The following is a 16,965-nucleotide window of genomic DNA, read 5'->3' as shown; positions in this document are numbered from 1 at the left end:
CTGCGGGGTTTTCCTGTGGGGTCCTGTGTGACTGGTACCCTGTCTGGGGCTCTCATGGGGCAGGGGGGTGCTGTGGGGCTGTTTCCTATGGGATAGGAGTTCTTGTGGGAAAGGGGGTGTTCTGTGAGGCTGGTGCCCTGTCCAGACATCCTGTTGTGTGGGGTGGGGGTCCCATTGTGTGCGTGTGAGGAGATCCTTGGGGGCTGGCTGCTATGGGGTGGAGTGCTCCCATGGTTGTGGGGGTCCTCGATGGGGGGATTTGTGCAAATAAAGTGTGGGCTCCCTGTCCAGGGGGGGCTGTGGGGTGGGGAGTTGCTGAATGGGGTCTCCTGGCCCGGTTCCTCCAGCTCTCTGGGGCCGGGAGCGATGAAGCCCCTCAGTGAGGGGCACGGGGGACTGTGCCCTCCCCAAAGTGAGTGTGCCCGGCCCCACGTCCCTGTGCCGTGTGTGTGCCCGGGGGACACGGTGCAGGGCGGTCCTCCCGGCGGAAGGGGGCGCACGGGAGTGCTGCTTCGCATTCCTGTCATGCCTTGCGCGGCCACCGTATATAAAGAGCGGTACCGGAAGTGGCGGGCGGGGAGTGGTAGCGGCGTGTATGCGTGGTGTGCATGGTGTGCATGGTGTGCATGGTGTGCGTGTGTGCGTGTGTGTGTGCGTGTGTGCGTGTGTGCGTTTAGTGCAACTGGTTTGCAACTGGAGTGCAACTGGTGTGCAAGGCCCCTGCTAGTGTGTCAGGAGCGTGCATGTGTAAGGCGCCAGCACCCTCCCCCTACACGTTGATCTTATTCGATCGGCCGGGCCCTGCCGGGCCGAGGTGAGAAGAAGGCGCCGCGAAGCCCTCGGGCGCTGTGCGGCTGGGCCGGGCGGGATGAGTCGATCAGATAGGCGAGGCCGCGGCCGCTGAGCGCTCTGCGATTCTGACCCGTGCCCGCGCACGCAGCCCTGGGGCCGGCACCGGCCCGGCTCCGACAACGACAGGAGACAAAACGCCCCGGCTTCATCCCGGCCTAGCCAGCGCCGGGTCACGTCGGGCGGCGGGAAGTGGGCCCTGCCCCAGGCTCCGTGTGGACTTACCAGGGGGATATGCCAGCGTTGTGGATGTGCGTGCTCCGTGGCACGCCTGGAGTCGTTCACCGGGCCTTGCAGCCGTGTGGGGCACAAAGGCTCTGCACGGGGCTGTGTCGGCGCCCTTCCACGCGTGAGCTGGGCACGGGCCCTGCTGGCCCCGCGGGGTACTGGGGCTTCTCACGAGAGCTGTGAGCTCCGGGCTACACGTCGAGTGTGACAATACGAGTGTGGCCTCCTCTGTGTTTTATTGAGTGTGTGTGGTTATGGGGACAGCCATGGCGGTGACAAAAGGATAGCCACAAGGGGGCAACCACGGTGGTGACCGGGGCATGGCCTTGGTAACAAGAGGGCCAGCCATGGTGCTGACAAGGCTGTGATGGTAACCAGGGGAGGACGAGGACAATTGCGCTGGTAATGGGACGATGGCCATGGTGATAACAGGAGGACAACTGTGGTGGTAGCAAGAGGATAGCCATGCTAGTGACAAGGCGATAGTAGGGTGATTACCAAGGGGTGGCCACAATGGTTACAAGAGGATGGGCACAAGGGGACAGCTGTGATGCTGGCACTGCTGGGAGAAGGAGTGGCTGCTGTTGGTGGCCCTAATGTGGGGACACTCTGAGAGCGGGGTTACCAGCTCAACGGTGCCTGGCAGGCTCATGGTCACCCCATGCCACACTCTCTAACTATGGCAGAGTAGACGTGGTGTTGTCCCCTTGCTGCCATGGGGACAGGAATGTCTTCTTCCTGTGGCCATGTCCCCCATGCCCTTGGTACCTGCTGGCATCCCTGTGCCACCACAGATGGAAAAGTGTCACCCATGTCCCCCAACCTGCAGGGTGTTCCTGTGCCTCCAGAGCTGGGACCTCTGTGTCCTGTTAACGACTCTGTCCCCCATGTCCCCATGTTCCCCATTTACATGTGTTCCCATATGTCCCCTTGTGATTCTGTAGCTCCCATGTTCCCCATCTCCATGTATCCCCATATCAGCTTTGTCCTCCATGTCCTTCATGTTCCCACATCAACTATATCCTTCATGTCCAGCTGTGTGCCCCCTCTCCCTGTGTTCCCATGTCAGCTGTGTATGCAGTGTCCCTTTGTGGTCCCGTATCAGTTGTGTTCCTCTGTGTCTCCCATGTCCCTCATGTTTCATTATTTCCTCTATCCCCTATGTCCCTCCATGTCCGCCATGTTCCTGTATCCCCTGGATTCCCCTTGTCCTCCTGTGACCCCCCATCTCCCTGTGTCCCTCAGCTCTGCATGCAGCATCCCTGATGTTCTTGTGTCCCCCGTGTTCCTATATCCCCTGTACCCCTTATGGCCCTTGTGTCCCGAATGTCCAGAGCACACAGCCATGTGTGCATCGCCCGTCCTGCCCCCAGTGCACCGGGACTGGCCTGAATCCGTGGGGACATGGCCTCAGGAGCACACGGGTGGGACACAGTCCCTCGTGGGGTGGAAGCGGCTTCGGGGTGTGGGGGCTCATAAACCCCCCCCCCGCCGTGTCCCGATACTTCCCCCCCCCCGCCCCGGGGGAGTGGGAGGCGGTGGCGTGATGCCCCGAGACGGTCGCGGCGCCGTTCCTGGAATGATATTGCCAATTCCGGTGTATTTGCAGGGATAGAGTCTCCATGCCTTTCCAAGGAACACGTTCCGGGGATTACATTCCCAGTCCTGTTTCCAGGGATACGTTCCCAGGGATGATGGGGTTCCCGATGCCTTTCCCGGGCTCCTGTTCCCGGTTCCATTCCCGGGCATAACCTTGCCGGTGCTGTTCCCGGGAGTTCCATTCCCGATACCAGTGCGCGGTGCCGTACCCGTGAATAACATTCCCGATGGCGATTCCCGGTTCCGTTCTCATGGCAAGCGTTCCCTGAGGCGATGCCGGCTGCCATTCCCGGGGGTTCTATTCGTGATCCAGTGCCCGTTCCATGGGGCGATGCCCTGTGCCGTTCCCAGGGGTGGCCGTTCCCGTTCCCGGGGGCGATGCCGGGTACCGTTCCCGGGTGTTCCGTTCGGGGGGCGGGGCAGGTGGCGGCAGGTGCGCGGGGGCCGGGCCGTTGGCAGGGGCGGGGCCGCGGCGCCGGTGCCCGCACGGGCCGAGCTGCCGCCGTTGCCGCCGCCGTTGCCGCCGCCATGGTCGGTACCGGAGCCCGGTGGATGCCGCTGGCTCTGTGTCTGGCTGTCACCGTGTCACCGGGATGCACCGGGGAGCAGCTACATGTCTGCAAGGAGGTACCGGCAGCGGGAATGGCGGGAGGGGAAAACCGGTAACCCACCTCCTCTTCCAAATTCCCCACACACACCCTGGAGATTAAACAGACTCCTGGAGCACTAGGGGGCCGGTCCCTATGGGATGGGGGGACAAGGATGGGACATGTAGGGGCTGGGGCTCCCGGTGGCACCAGGGGTGGGGTGTCCCCTATAGCCGGCAGGGACTGGCCTAACCCCGGGGGGCCCGGAGTCAGACTTTGCTCCCAGGGGCTTAGCCCGTCCCCGAGGGTCTCATTGGAGACTTCAACTGGCGTCACCCCATCATTGTCTCCAACTCTCTACCCCTCAGATACATTGGGGGTCTCCCCAAACCCTTCCTGAGTGCTTTTGGGGATGGTGACAAGGAGCGTGGGGGACATTCCCAATGGCCACGTGCCGTTCCCAGCCCAGCACACGGTGGCCAAAGTGTCCTGTGAAGAAAAACTGGGGGGAATCAGTCATTCACCAGGATCTGTCCACATTGGGGACAGCGGGTGAATCCCCAAATGCCTTCCCTCGGTCTCCCCCCTCTCTCCCAGATTTTCCTCCCCCTTTTTCAGACCTGCGGCTGCATTTAATCTGGGCCAGGAATGGTTTTTTTTGGTTTTTTTTTTGCTGTGATCCAGTTTTTTTGTCCGTGTTCCACGATCCGGAGCTGGAAACAATAGACTGGGGCTGGCACCTGCCCCAGGAGGGATTGGTCCCCCTGAGAGGGTGTCCCCTGTCCCCTGTCCTTCACTAGGGACAGCCCTTCTCCCTCCCCTGGCCATAGCAGGGGGACAGTGGCAGTTTGGGGTGCCTCCTGCCCCCAGAGCCGCTCTGGGGCTGAATTAGGTCAATTTACTTAGATTTAATAAAAACCTAGAAAAGTTTAGGAAGAGAGAAAAAAGACCATCTCCCCAAGGAAATCCTTTGTGACTGAGAGCAATGTGGTAGTTTGGGGCTGCTGAAAGTTGGGGTGACTCTCTGGGTACCCCCAGCGTGGTGGGGACCTCCCTCTGCATCTCCATCCCAGGGCTGGGGGGGGGGGGGGGGCAAGGTCCGTGCTGCCTGTACATGGGCAGGGGGTGCTGCAGGTACCTTTCTGTCCCCCTCTTTTCCTTTCCCATCCCTCTTTTCCCTCTCCAATTCCCCTTTCCCCACCGCCCCCCCTCCCCTCTCATCCCTCTTTTTCCCCCCCATCGCCCCATTTCCAGCTGACGGGAACATCAAAGCGGTTGTTTTCCCATCAACCTGCCACGCTCCAGCAGCTGCTGGGAGCACAAAGCCACAGCACTGGCTCTGACACCCCAGAGCTGCTGTGGGGGATAGGAAGCTCCCCCATGTACCCCAAACCCCAGCACCACCCCCAGATGTGGCCTTCACCCTGGCCACACCATCTGTCCCTGGCATCACCTCGATAGCCTTGAGCCAGTCCCAGCTTGGTGCAGCTGGCCGGATGGGGGGGGTCACGGTGCCCCTGCTGTCTCCAGCACTTCCTGGTTCCTCTTGGTCTACCCTGCTCTCGCACTCCGTGCCCGGGGTGCTCCCACACTGTATCTGGGTTGTGCCACAGCTGTTTGATGAGCGAAGTGTGTCACCTCGCCTGGGTCACGCCAAGGCACACAGAGGGCCATGACGGTGCCATGTGCTCCCAGGAGCATGGCAGGGACACGGGGGTTCACCTCCACCTCAGAGAGGGGATGCAGGACTGTCACTGCTCCAAGGCGGTCTTGTTCCGTGAGCTGTCAGGGAGATCCTGGGTGACCCCACAACACTCTCTGAGGGAGCATATCCTGGGAGGGGGTGTCATGTTACCTGAAGTACTGCCTGCAGCAGCCTCCCCAGCAGCCCCCCAGCCAGGCAGCCCTCACCTCCAGCATCCCTATGGCCCAGGTTCCCCCACTCTGGGTAACCCCACCCTGAGCACCCCCTGCCCCACCAGCCCCCACCCAGAGCATTCCCATTTCCCAGCATCTGCCTACCTAGAGCACCCCCATTTCCCAACATCTCCCCATACTGGCCCCTCCTGCCACAATTCCGCCCCACCCTAAGCATCCCCCTGGTCACCAGCTCGCCTCAATCCAGAGCATCTCCCACCCAGATCACCTCACCTAGCATCTCCCCACACTGAACCCAGTATCCACCCACCCTGAGCACCCTCCCAAGCCCACCTCATTGGGCCCTGGGCACCGTAGGACATTGCCACACCTTAACTCAAAACCATCCCTTCAAGGCACATCTGGGCCCAGTGGACGGGGGGATGCCACTCTCAGGGGGCACAGGGTGTGGGGACAGACTGGGGGGTCTTGGGATGCAGCTCCCACAGTGTTCCCTCTCTGTCTCCTGCAGTCTGAGTACCACTATGAGTACACAGCATGTGACAGCACCGGCTCACGCTGGAGGGTGGCTGTGCCACACACGCCTGGACTCTGCACTGGCCTGCCTGACCCCGTCAGAGGCACCGAGTGCTGTGAGATTCCCACCAGGAATGGGATGGGGTCAGGTTTAGGGGGTGGGAATGGCAGGCATGGGACATGAGGGCGAGGGGTGGGAGAGAGCAGGGAGATAAGAGCAGTCATCATCAATTCCAGTGCAGCACAGTGGCTCCAACGGCAGCAACAGGAAGGATGGAATGGGATGGCATAGGCACTACAAACAGTGGGATGGAATAGGACACACATACGGAGTTCCTGGGATGGGATGAGAGGGATGGAAATCACACACCGCACCAGGATAGTGGGGGATGGGAATCACGTACACAGGTGCTGGGATGGGATGAGATGGATGGGAATTACGCATACACATGGATGGGATGGGAATCACACATGCGGTCATGCAATGGGATGAGAGGGATGGGAATCCCCTCACCCCACATGTGCACCAAGATGGGATGAATGAGAATCCCCCTCACAGAACCGCACTCACCATGATGGGATGATAGAGATGGAAATCCCACACACATACTGGGATAGGATGAGATGGGAATCCCACACACACAGGCATTAGGATGGGATAACAGGGATGGAAATCACGCACAGATATGCACAAGGATGGGATGGGAATCACACTTAGTCACCAAATTGAATGAGAGCCATAGGAATCCCACCACACACACTGGGATGGAAATCCCCCCACCCCACACATGTACCAGGATGGGATGAGCAAGATGAGAGTCCCCCTAACACAAACTCATTCATAAGCATGGCATAAGCAGGATGGGAATCCCAAAGACAGCTCCCCCCCTCAAAATCTTAGGAGTGCCCTGGCTCCATGGCAGAGGGTCACATTCTGCCTGGATTGGGCAGAGCTGGGCATCAGGTGCCAAAACTCATTCCACTTTGTGGAATGGTCACAATGGGAAATCTCAGCACCTCCACCAGCTGGAAGCACTTGGGAAAGCAGAGCTGAGGGTGATGAGGCTGTAGTAGCACCAGGGGGATCAGGGGGTGACCCTCCAACCCCCATGCCCCCCATTTCCATTGGCAGCATTCTCCTGCAAGGCGGGTGAGTTCCTGGAGATGCAGGCGCAGACATGCCGGCCCTGTGCCGCGGGCACCTACTCGCTGGGCACTGGTGTCCGCTTCGATGAGTGGGACGAAGTGCCCCATGGCTTTGCCAACGTGGCCACCAACCTGGAGGTGGATGATGGTTTTGGCGACGCAGCAGAGAATTGCACAGCGTGAGTCACTGTGTCACTGGCTGTGACACTAGCACATGGGTACCTGGCAGGACTGGGCATGGGGCACAGTGAGCAGGATGGGTGCTGTGACACCTCTGTGCGTCCATAGCACCCTGCTGCCCCAACACCCCATCCCCTTCTGTCATCTTGCCCTGGGAGATGACACCAGCAGGGCAGTGGGGGCCCTGTGACAGGACACTGTGGGGGCACCCTGATCACAGCAAGGGAACACCCAGCAGTGTCACCCCCACAGCAGTGGCAGGACCCCAACCCCATGGGACCCTCACATCAACACTTCTCAGAGGTGGAGCACCCATGGAGGTACCCACAGCACCTATAAGGGTCTCCACAGCACTTGTGGGGGTCTCCATACCCCTGTGCCACCAACCAGTGCCTTTATTTACCACCACAGCCCTTTGATCTTCACTGGCAATCTCTGAGCTCTTACGGTTGTACAGGCAACCACCAGACGCTCCTGGCTCTATCACAGCCATCAAGCCCTCTCAGCTTCCAAACCCTCCCAGTTGTTCCACAGCCACTGAACTTCCCACCAGCTGGTTGTACCAGCAGCCTCTAAACCTTTCTGGTTGTACCAACAACCACTGAACCCTCATGGTTGTTCCAGCAGCCACCAAACCCTCCTGTTTTTACCACAGCCACTGAACCCTCTCAGTTGTACCAGCAGCTGTTGAGCCCTCCCAGTTGCACCAGTAACCATGAAACCCTCCTAGATGTACTGGCAGCCACCAAACCCTCCTGGCTGTATCACACCACTGAGCCCTCCCAGTTGTACCAACAACCACTAAACCTCCCTGGTTATACCAACAACCAGGAAACTCTCCCAGTTATACTGGCAGTCTCTGAACCCTCCAGATTGTACGAACAACCACTAAACCTTCCCAGTTGTACCAGCAACCACCAAACCCTCGGTTCTACCGACACCATCACACTGCACCATTGATGCCCCTCTCAGCCATTCCCTACTCCCAGCAACACATTCCTCATCCAGCCACATTCCCAGTATAAAGAGACCCCACCCTCCTCGCTTTGCAGGCCACGTGGCTCTCACCAGGCCGGGGAATGCTCCCCAGGGATACATGTCCAGCCACCACACCTTGCCATGTCCCCAAGCTCTCCCCAAGCCCCCATGCCCCCCATCTACCCCTGCTTCCTGGGGACCCTCCCAGCCATCCCCACCATCCTGCCTGCCATGGGGTTGGGAGTGGTGACAGGGTCCCCAGGTCATGTCACTTGCCTCAGGTCAACGTGGGTGCCACTGGGGGACTATGTGGCCTCCAACACAGATGAGTGCACGGCCACCCTCATGTATGCTGTGAGCCTCAAGCAGTCGGGGACCGTCACCTTCGAGTACATCTACCCTGACAGCAGCATCGTCTTCGAGTTCTTTGTGGGTGACGGGGGACAGGGGTAGAGGGTGGGGGTCCGCAGGGACATGGGAGGATCCGTGGGGGCATGGGAGGAGTCTCTTGGGACATGGAGGGGTCCATGGGGACATGGGAGGGGGGTCCTTGATGTCATGAAGGGGTCCCTAGAGACATGGGAGAGGTCCCATGTGACCTGAAGGGGACCCTGGGGACATGAGAGTGGACCCTGGTGACATGAGGGGAGCCCCTGAAGACATGGCAGTGGTTCATGGAGAAATGAGAAGGGGTCCCTAGGGATATGGGAGGGTCCCTAGGGGCATGGGGGGAGTCCCTGGTGATATGGCAAGGTCCCTGTGAACATAGGGTCCCTGACACTGTCCCTGCAGGTGCAGAACGACCAGTGCCAGCCCACGGTGGAAGAGTCCCGCTGGATGCGGACGACGGAGAAGGGCTGGGAATTCCACAGCGTGAGTGTTGGGTGGGAGGTGACATGACGGGGAGGTCCCATGGTGCTGCCCTAGGGTCTCTTGTTCCTCCCCTGCGAAGAAGATGCTCCACAAGGCTGCAGGCGGAGGAGGGGGCGGTGGATGGTGACAGACGGGGTGCCACATCCCCTCCACTGGTGCCAGCCCCCTCCCCGGCAGTGGGACCCCCCACCCATGGTGCCAATCCCATCCCTGGCAGTGGGATTACCCAGTCGCATGATATCCCTCTCCCAGGTGGAGCTGAGCCGCGGGAACAACGTGCTGTACTGGCGGACCACCGCTTTCTCCGTCTGGTCCAAGGTGCCTAAACCGGTGCTGGTGAGGAACATCGGCATTACAGGTGGGTGGGGCCAGGGAGGGGGGTCTCGGGGGTCGCTCCCCCCGTCCCCACCACCTGAGCCCCTTCCCGCTCTCAGGGGTGGCCTTCACCTCCGAGTGCTTCCCCTGCAAGCCTGGCACCTTCGCTGGTGCCGCCGGCTCAGCCGCCTGCCAGCCCTGTCCCGCTGACACCTTCTCCGGCAAAGGGGCCACCGCCTGCCAGCCCTGTGACCCTGACACCTACGCCGGTGAGAGGGGACACCCGGGGGCTGTCCCTCCCAGAGCTGTCCCTCTAGTATGTGCCCCTGGGAAAGGGAGGGGTGATGAGGGGAGCAGGGATGACCTGACATCCCCTGGTGGGGACAATGTTGGGGCCTCTCACAAACCTGACACCTATGCTGGTGAGAGGGGACACCCAGGGGTCCCTCACCCAGAGCTGACACCCTCAGGGGATCCTTTGTCCCTACACTCTGCACTGCAGGGATGGCCCTGGGGGAGGGAGAAGCAATCTGGGCATCAGGGAGGACCTGATTTCCCACGGTGAGTGGGGCCACATGGATACCACCAAGGTGGAGACAGTGTTGGGGTCCCCTCATGAATCTGACACCTCCGCCAGTGAGAGGAGACACTCAAGGGTCCCTCACACAGAGGTGCTACCCTTAGGGAGTGCCCGTGGGGAAGGTGGTGTGGGAGACAGGTATGACCTGCCATCCCTTGATTGGGAGTGGGGACAGGGACATCCCATGTGGTAGGGACAGCATTGGGGTCCGTTTGTGACCCTGATGCCTACTCTGGTGAGAGGAGACCAGGAAATCCCTACCTGTGAGCCTTGGGGTTCCCCTTGTCCCCTCACTCTGCACTGCAGGGATGGCCCTCGGGAAGGGAGAGGTAGTGTCAGAGACAGGGAGAGCCCATTTTCCCATGGTGAGTGGGGAGACGACGACACCCCGCAAGGTGGGGACAGTGTTGCAGTACGCTTTTGAACCTGATGCATCAACTGGGGGTCCTCCCACCCAGAGCCGACATCCTCAGGGGTCCCTGTGTCCCTCCACTCTCCCTTGTTGGGGTGTCCCTGGAGAAGGGAGAGGTGAGGTGGGGAGTAGGGAGCACCCACCATCTCTTAGGTGGGCGGGAAGACAAGGACACCCCCCCGTGGTGGGAGCAGTGCTGGCTCACCTGCTGTGTCCCCTGTCGGCAGAGCCCGGCTCAGGGTCCTGCAAGCCGCGTCCCCCCTGCACGGACAAGGATTTCTTCTACACGCACACGGCCTGTGACGCTGGCGGGGAGGTAATGCAGGGGCACTCTGGGGTGGTCCCCCTGTTCCCCGCTGTCCCCCCCGGCTCACCCGCTCCCATGGCAGACCCAGCTGATGTACAAGTGGGCAGAGCCCAAGATCTGCAGTGAGGAGCTGCCGCAGGCAGCCCAGCTGCCACCCTCGGGGGTCAAGACCCGGTGCCCCCCCTGCAACCCCGGCTTCGCCAAAGGGAACGGCAGCACCTGCCAGCCCTGTCCCTACGGCTCCTATTCCAACGGCTCTGGTAAGGCAGCCCCGTCATTGTCCTCAAAGCATGACTGGGGCACCCCTAGCTGCTGGGGGAAGGTGGGTGCCTCTCCAGTACAAGGTTGTCCTCTCCTGTCCCCATGGCTCCAATAAGAATATCCCCATCATTGTCCCCAAGGAGTAACTGGGGTCCCTGGAGCTGCCTAAGGAATGTGAGTGCCACCTCAGTACACAGCTGTCCTCTCCTGTCTCCATCATTTTCCCCAAGGGGTGGTTACCAGGGCACCCCAAGCTGCAGGGAAAGGAAGGTGGTACCACCCTAGTGCAGGGCTGTCCCTTCTTGTCCCCATCACTGGCCTCACGGGGTGAGCAGGGCACCCCAAGCTGACAGAGGGGGAGGTGGGTGCCACCCCGGTGCAGGCCTGTCACCTCCTGTCCCCAGCCTGCCTCAGCTGCCCGGCGGGCACTGAGCCGGCGCTGGGCTTGGAGTACAAGTGGTGGAACGTGCTGCCCCCCAACATGGAGACCACCGTGCTCAGCGGCATCAACTTCGAGTACAAGGGCATCGCAGGTAGTGGCTGACTAGAGGGCTGACCCTTCCTTGTACCCTCCCGGGGGAGTGCCAAGGACTCCTCTGAGTGTCACTGTGTCCCTGCAGGCTGGGAGGTGGCCGGGGACTACATTTACACGGCAGCGGGAGCCTCCGACAGCGACTTCATGATCCTCACGCTGGTGGTCCCCGGCTTCAGGTGAGGTGGGGACCACCAGGCTGTCCCCAGGGAGTGGAGGGGACACGGCCATGGGGCAGAGCTAGCAGTGTCCCCACACTGTCCCCAGCCCTCCGAGCCCAGTGCTGGAGGACACGGAGAGCAGGGAGGTGGCCAGGATCACCTTTGTCTTCGAGACGCTATGCAGTGTTGGCTGTGAGCTCTACTTTATGGTGGTGAGTGGGGGGACAGGACAGTTTGGGGGGGACACAGTGAACTGGGGGGGTGCCACCATCCCCCTGTCCCCGCAGGGTGTCAACTCCCGCACCAACACTCCAGTGGAAACATGGACAGGCTCCACGGGGAAACAATCCTACACCTACATGGTGGAGAAGAACGCGACCATGAGCTTCACCTGGGCCTTCCAGCGTACCCCTTACCACGAGGCGGTGAGGACTGGGGGGCCCTGCTTTGGTGGGGGCTGGAGGGCCCCTACTTTGGGGGGTTTGGTGGGGGTTGGGTGGGTGATGGTGACAGTGCTCTTGGTGCCAGGGCCGGCGGTTCACCAGCGATGTGGCCAAGCTGTACAGCATCAACGTCACCAACGTGCAGGGTGGGGTGGCGTCCTTCTGCCGCCGCTGTGCTCCCCAGCCTGCTGGGTCCTGTGCCCCGTGTCCCTCTGGCAGTGCTGTGGATCCCAGTTTGGGCACCTGCCAGCCCTGCCCACCTGGCACCTACCTGCAGGGTCACCCCTCTGATGGGACACCTACTTGCCACCCCTGTGGCCCCGGCACACGCAGCAACCAGGTGACTGGAGGTGGCAGGGGGTCTAAGTGTCCCTAAATGTCCCCATGGGTGATGCCAATGGGCCAGAGGAATGACACGAGCCTGCCCCCCCTTCCCAAGATGTCCCAGATGATGGCACAGGCCAGCACCAGGAGGGTGACACCATCGGGGTGGGTGACACCAACCCCCCTAGTCATCCCGGGTGTATCGCCGGGGGGTGTCATCAGCTCTGTGGCTATCCTGGGTGGGTAACAAGCTGGGTGACAGTATCTAATCCTGGGTGGGTGATGCCAGCTCCCCAGCTGTCCCCAGTGAAGTGACAGCAGCCCCTCCCTGCCATCTCAGATGGGTGACTGGGTGGGTGGCAGTATCTGACCCTGGTTGGTGGCAGTAAGTGACCCTGGTGGGTGCCACCATGCCTCTGTCATCTCTGAGGGGTGGTGTCAGCTCTCCACAGTCCCCACAAGAGTGTCCCCACTGGGTGCCACGGCCGTCCCTGAGCCTGCTGTCCCTGTCGCTGTCCCCAGCTGCGGTCGCTATGCTACAACAACTGCAGCCTGGCACTGGCACTGCCAGGCCAGATGCTGCGCTTTGAGTTCCCAACGCTGGGCATGGGTGCTGGGGTGGGCACTGGGCCCAGCTTCACCCCCAAGGGACTGCGCTACAGCCACCGCTTCCACCTGAGCCCCTGCGGGCACCAGGTGAGACCCGTGGGGGCAAACACGTGTCCATACATGGGAACACACCCAGGCATGCGGGGGGTGGGCCTGGGCACACAAGTGCAAACATGGACACATGGGTGAGCAGTCAGGAGAGTGGGCACAGGCACACAGATGGGCACGCACAGGCACAGAGGGGCACACACAGGAGAGAACAGGAACATGCATGCATGCATGGGAACACGCCTGGGCACATGGATGGTTGGTCACAGGTACACAAGTGCAAACATGACCATACATGGGGGTGCGTGGGTACAGATGGACACATGAGTGCAAACACGGGCACATGGGTGGGCACTCTGGAGGGTGGGCATGGGAGCACTGGTGGGCACACTTGGGCACATGCTGGCAGGAGGGCATGGGACCACATATGCACATGTGGGCATGTGGATGGGACAGGGGCACACAGGTGGGCAGATACAGGCACACGTGCATATGTGCTCATAGTCATGCAAACACAAGGACATGTGTAAACACATGTTCATACACGCAGGTGTGCAAACACAGATGTACATGCAATCATACCTGCACACACACATATGCATTCATGCAGTCACACATTCACAGTTACACACATCTGCACAGTTGTGCAGACACCCATGAACACTCATGCAGACACAAACGGACACTTGTGCAGCCACACCTGCACACCTGCAGCCCTGCACACAGAGATTACTATCCTTTGCACACACATTCCCACCCCACACACGTGTGTCATGTGTGTCCCCACAGGGCAAGAAGATGGCCTCGTGTGCTGACAACATGACAGCAGGTCGGGGAGGCCCTTCCCGTGTGGTCACCTCTTACGTGTGCCAGGCCATTCTGGTGCCTCCTGACGTCACTGGTGCCCGCGCAGCTGTGTCCTCTCAGCCTGTCAGCCTGGGAGACCGCCTGCTGGGTGAGGAGAGGGCACCCCGTGCCACTGGAAGACCCAAGGGTCACTGAGACACATGGGCGAAACAGGCACTGGAACACCAGCACTGGGACACCCCAGTGGGACTGGGACCCCTGGTGGCACTGAGAGTAGGACACCTTGTTGAGACTGGGACACCCTGGGCAGGACAAGGGACCAGGACATCCCAGTAGCACTGGGACACATGGGTGGGACAAGGAGTAGCCTACCCCAGTGGCAGCGGGATGCCCTGGTGGTACTCAGACACATGGGTGGGACAAGGAACCAGGACACCCTGGTGGGACTGGGACACCCCAGTGGCACTAGGAGCAGGATACCCAGTGGAACAGGGACTCCTCAGTGGGATTGGGACAGTCTGCTGGGACTGGAACAGCAGCACTAGGACATCTCAGGAGCACTGGGACACTCTGGTAGCACTGGGACACCCCAATGGGACTGAAATACACCTTGGTGGGACTGGGACACTACAGGGACACCTTGTTTGGAACTGGGACATTGTCACTGGTGTACCTCAGTGAGACTGGGATACACTGCAGAGGGAATGGGACATGCTGGAGTTACTGGGACATCCCAGTGGGACTGGGACTCTTCAGTGGGACTGGAACACCATGGTGTGACTGGAGACACATAGATGAGACTGGGACACTTACACTGGGACACCCTGTTGGGACTGGGACACTCTGGTGGTACTGGGACACACCCCAGTGGGACTGGAGACACCTCTCTCTCCCTGCAGGTGTCACCACCAGCTCTGTGCTGGACGGCATCGTGTCTCCCCCAGAGCTCTTCCCCCCCGGCCACCCTGACCTGCCTGACATCATCTTCTTCTTCAGGTGCAGGCAGGTGACAGGGGGATGACACCCACAGGGTGCCCCTACTGTCCTCGTGACCCCCCATGTTCCCTGGCAGGTCCAATGACGTGACACAGCCCTGCAGCAGTGGCCGGGCCACCACTATCCGCCTGCGCTGTGACCCCCTGCGCCTCGGCACTGGCACCCTGGCTGTACCCAGGTGGGGATGGGACACTGGGAACTCCGAGGGTCCTCGGAGGGTGACCCAAGCATCTCTTGTTGTCAGGGTTGTCAGGGCACATCCCTGGAGTGCTCTGCTTTGGGGACACCACCATCATGGTGTCAGCATCCCTCACTCTGAGGTGTCACCCTGGCTGTCCCCAAGTGGGGGGGATGGGACACTGGAGACACCGAGGGGGCTTAAGGGACTCTCAAGGTGACCCAAATGTCTCCTGCTGTCATGGGTGGGCATGTCCCTGAGGTGCTTTGCTTTGGGGACACCACTGCCATAGTGTCAGAGTCCCTCACCCTGAGGTGTCACCCTGGCTGTGTCACTGGCATCCTGCGTGTACTCAGGCTGGCAGTGGAACAAAGGAGACCTTGGGTTTGGGGACCACCAAGGTCTCCTGCTCTCATGGGTAGGCACTTCCTTTGGGTGCTTTGCTTTGGTGATTCCACTATCATGGTGTCCCCACCCTGGAGTGTCACCTTGGCTGTACTCCCCACTTTGGGGTGTTACCGCCACCTGACCCCCCCTCCCCTTTTTGTCCCTCCCCAGCAAATGCCCCGAGGGCACCTGCGACGGCTGCACCTTCCACTTCTTGTGGGTGACGGCCGAGGGATGTCCCCGCTGCTCCAGCTCCCACCATCGCCCCATCGTCGGAGCCTGTATCGGCGGCGTTCAGGTACCGCCCCGTGCCCCGGGCTGGGCTGCGGCTCCCGCCGCCTCTGAACACCGTTTCCCCCCCCACCAGAAAACCACCTACGTGTGGCGGGAGCCCCGGCTGTGCCACGGCGGGGACGCGCTGCCGCCGCAAGTGATCCAGGCTTGCCGGAGTGTGGATTTTTGGCTAAAAGTGGGAATTTCCACTGGGACGTGCGTGGCCGTCCTGCTGGCCGCGCTCGCCGCTTATTTCTGGAAAAAGACTCAAAAGTGAGCAATTCGCGGCGGAATTTGGGGACACAGGGGCTGGTAATGTCACGGGGGAATGATGGCACTGCCTGAATTGCCAGGTTGGAGTACAAATATTCCAAGCTGGTGATGGACGCGGCGGCCCGGGAGAGTGAGACGACGTCGCCCGACAGCTGCGCCATCATGGAGGGGGAGGACGCGGAGGACGAGCTGCTCTTTGCCACCGAAATGTCACTTTTTGGAAAACTTAAAGCCCTGACGGCAAAGGTAAGGGTGGGGGAACACAACCTTGGAGTAGTCACCAGAGAAGACGTGGTGGGGGGTGGGTTTTTAGGATGCTCCGTGCCTCAGTTTCCCCACCCCTCGGGGAGCTCCGTGCCTCGGTTCCTCACTCTGGGGACTCCGGACCTCAGTTTCCTCACCCTTAGGGGACTCCGGGCCTCAGTTTCCCCACTCCGGGGGGCTCCGTGCCTCAGTTTCCCCACTCCGGGGGGCTCCGTGCCTCAGTTTCCCCACCACAGGGGGGCTCCGGGCCTCAGTTTCCCCACCCCACAGCGGATGCCGGATGGATTCGACTCAGTCCCACTCAAGACCTCATCCAGCAGCACCGATCGGGAGCTGTGAGCGGACAGGGGGGCACCTTCGCACCCCCACCCCTCTCGGCAGCTGTGACGGGGCAGGGGGCACACACGGACGCCCCGCCCCCGGGCAGCTGTGAAGGGAAGGGGAGGTACCCATGGCCCCTCCCCACCGCGTCCCCCCAAGGTGGCCTTAGGGACCCGCTTCGGACCGGAGCTTCGTTACGGTTTTTGTACGTGTGTCCCCACCCATGGCCCCCCCGTGTCCTCCCCATCCCGAGCAGCCAAATACAGGAGTGGCGTTTGTACAAGGGCTCCGTGTGTGTGGGCACACGGGGGCGGTGGGGCACGCGTAGGGGGTGCGGGAAGCTGAGCGTGGGTACCCAAAATGGGGGGGGGGGATCGTGTGTGGGTGCGCGCGGGATGTCACACGCGTGGGAGTGGGTGCGTAGGGGTAGGGGTACACGCTTGGTGGGGCAGCGCAACTTTGACTCCCACTTGCACCCCTCCTCATGGGGGAAGTGGGATGGGATCCCCCACACGGGTGGAGGCACCAGGACCCCGCCGGGACCCCCAGGGAGGGGACAGTGGGGTGACATGGGGTGACACGTGGTGCCTAGGACAGCCACAGCCGTGCCATGGGGTGCTGTAGAGGGGCGGGGGGAGGG

The 16,965-nt window shown here is 61.1% G+C and overlaps 1 protein-coding gene and 1 non-coding gene across 4 annotated transcripts; both read left to right on the top strand.

Moving 5' to 3' along the window:
• The first annotated feature begins 570 nt into the window (after positions 1 to 570).
• On the top strand, positions 571 to 926 carry LOC146426819 (small Cajal body-specific RNA 2). The gene has a single exon (XR_014856652.1).
• Positions 927 to 2,722: 1,796 nt separating this feature from the next.
• On the top strand, positions 2,723 to 16,608 carry ELAPOR1 (endosome-lysosome associated apoptosis and autophagy regulator 1). Of its 3 annotated transcripts, XM_085083057.1 has the most exons (23): positions 3,184 to 3,303; positions 4,170 to 4,253; positions 5,653 to 5,773; positions 6,790 to 6,982; positions 8,243 to 8,390; positions 8,754 to 8,834; positions 9,087 to 9,192; positions 9,269 to 9,418; positions 10,369 to 10,457; positions 10,531 to 10,708; positions 11,114 to 11,242; positions 11,330 to 11,420; positions 11,509 to 11,614; positions 11,690 to 11,827; positions 11,931 to 12,185; positions 12,692 to 12,865; positions 13,616 to 13,781; positions 14,533 to 14,629; positions 14,706 to 14,807; positions 15,366 to 15,492; positions 15,562 to 15,740; positions 15,821 to 15,986; positions 16,227 to 16,608. In XM_085083057.1, the coding sequence occupies exons 4-23, from the start codon at positions 6,822 to 6,824 to the stop codon at positions 16,341 to 16,343; spliced, it is 2,760 nt and encodes a 919-aa protein (XP_084939183.1). In that variant the 5' UTR covers positions 3,184 to 3,303; positions 4,170 to 4,253; positions 5,653 to 5,773; positions 6,790 to 6,821; the 3' UTR covers positions 16,344 to 16,608. The 3 variants fall into 3 exon arrangements, with proteins under 3 accessions (XP_084939182.1, XP_084939181.1, XP_084939183.1); XM_085083056.1 differs by lacking the exon at positions 4,170 to 4,253 and having other exon boundaries at positions 2,723 to 3,303; positions 16,275 to 16,608; XM_085083055.1 differs by lacking the exon at positions 4,170 to 4,253 and having other exon boundaries at positions 2,726 to 3,303.
• Positions 16,609 to 16,965: the final 357 nt, after the last annotated feature.

The sequence above is a fragment of the Lichenostomus cassidix genome, chromosome 26 (genome assembly GCF_008360975.1).
Source record: "Lichenostomus cassidix isolate B80296 chromosome 26, HeHo_3.0, whole genome shotgun sequence".
NCBI lineage: Eukaryota > Metazoa > Chordata > Aves > Passeriformes > Meliphagidae > Lichenostomus > Lichenostomus cassidix.
This window is presented reverse-complemented; position numbering and strand designations above follow the sequence as displayed.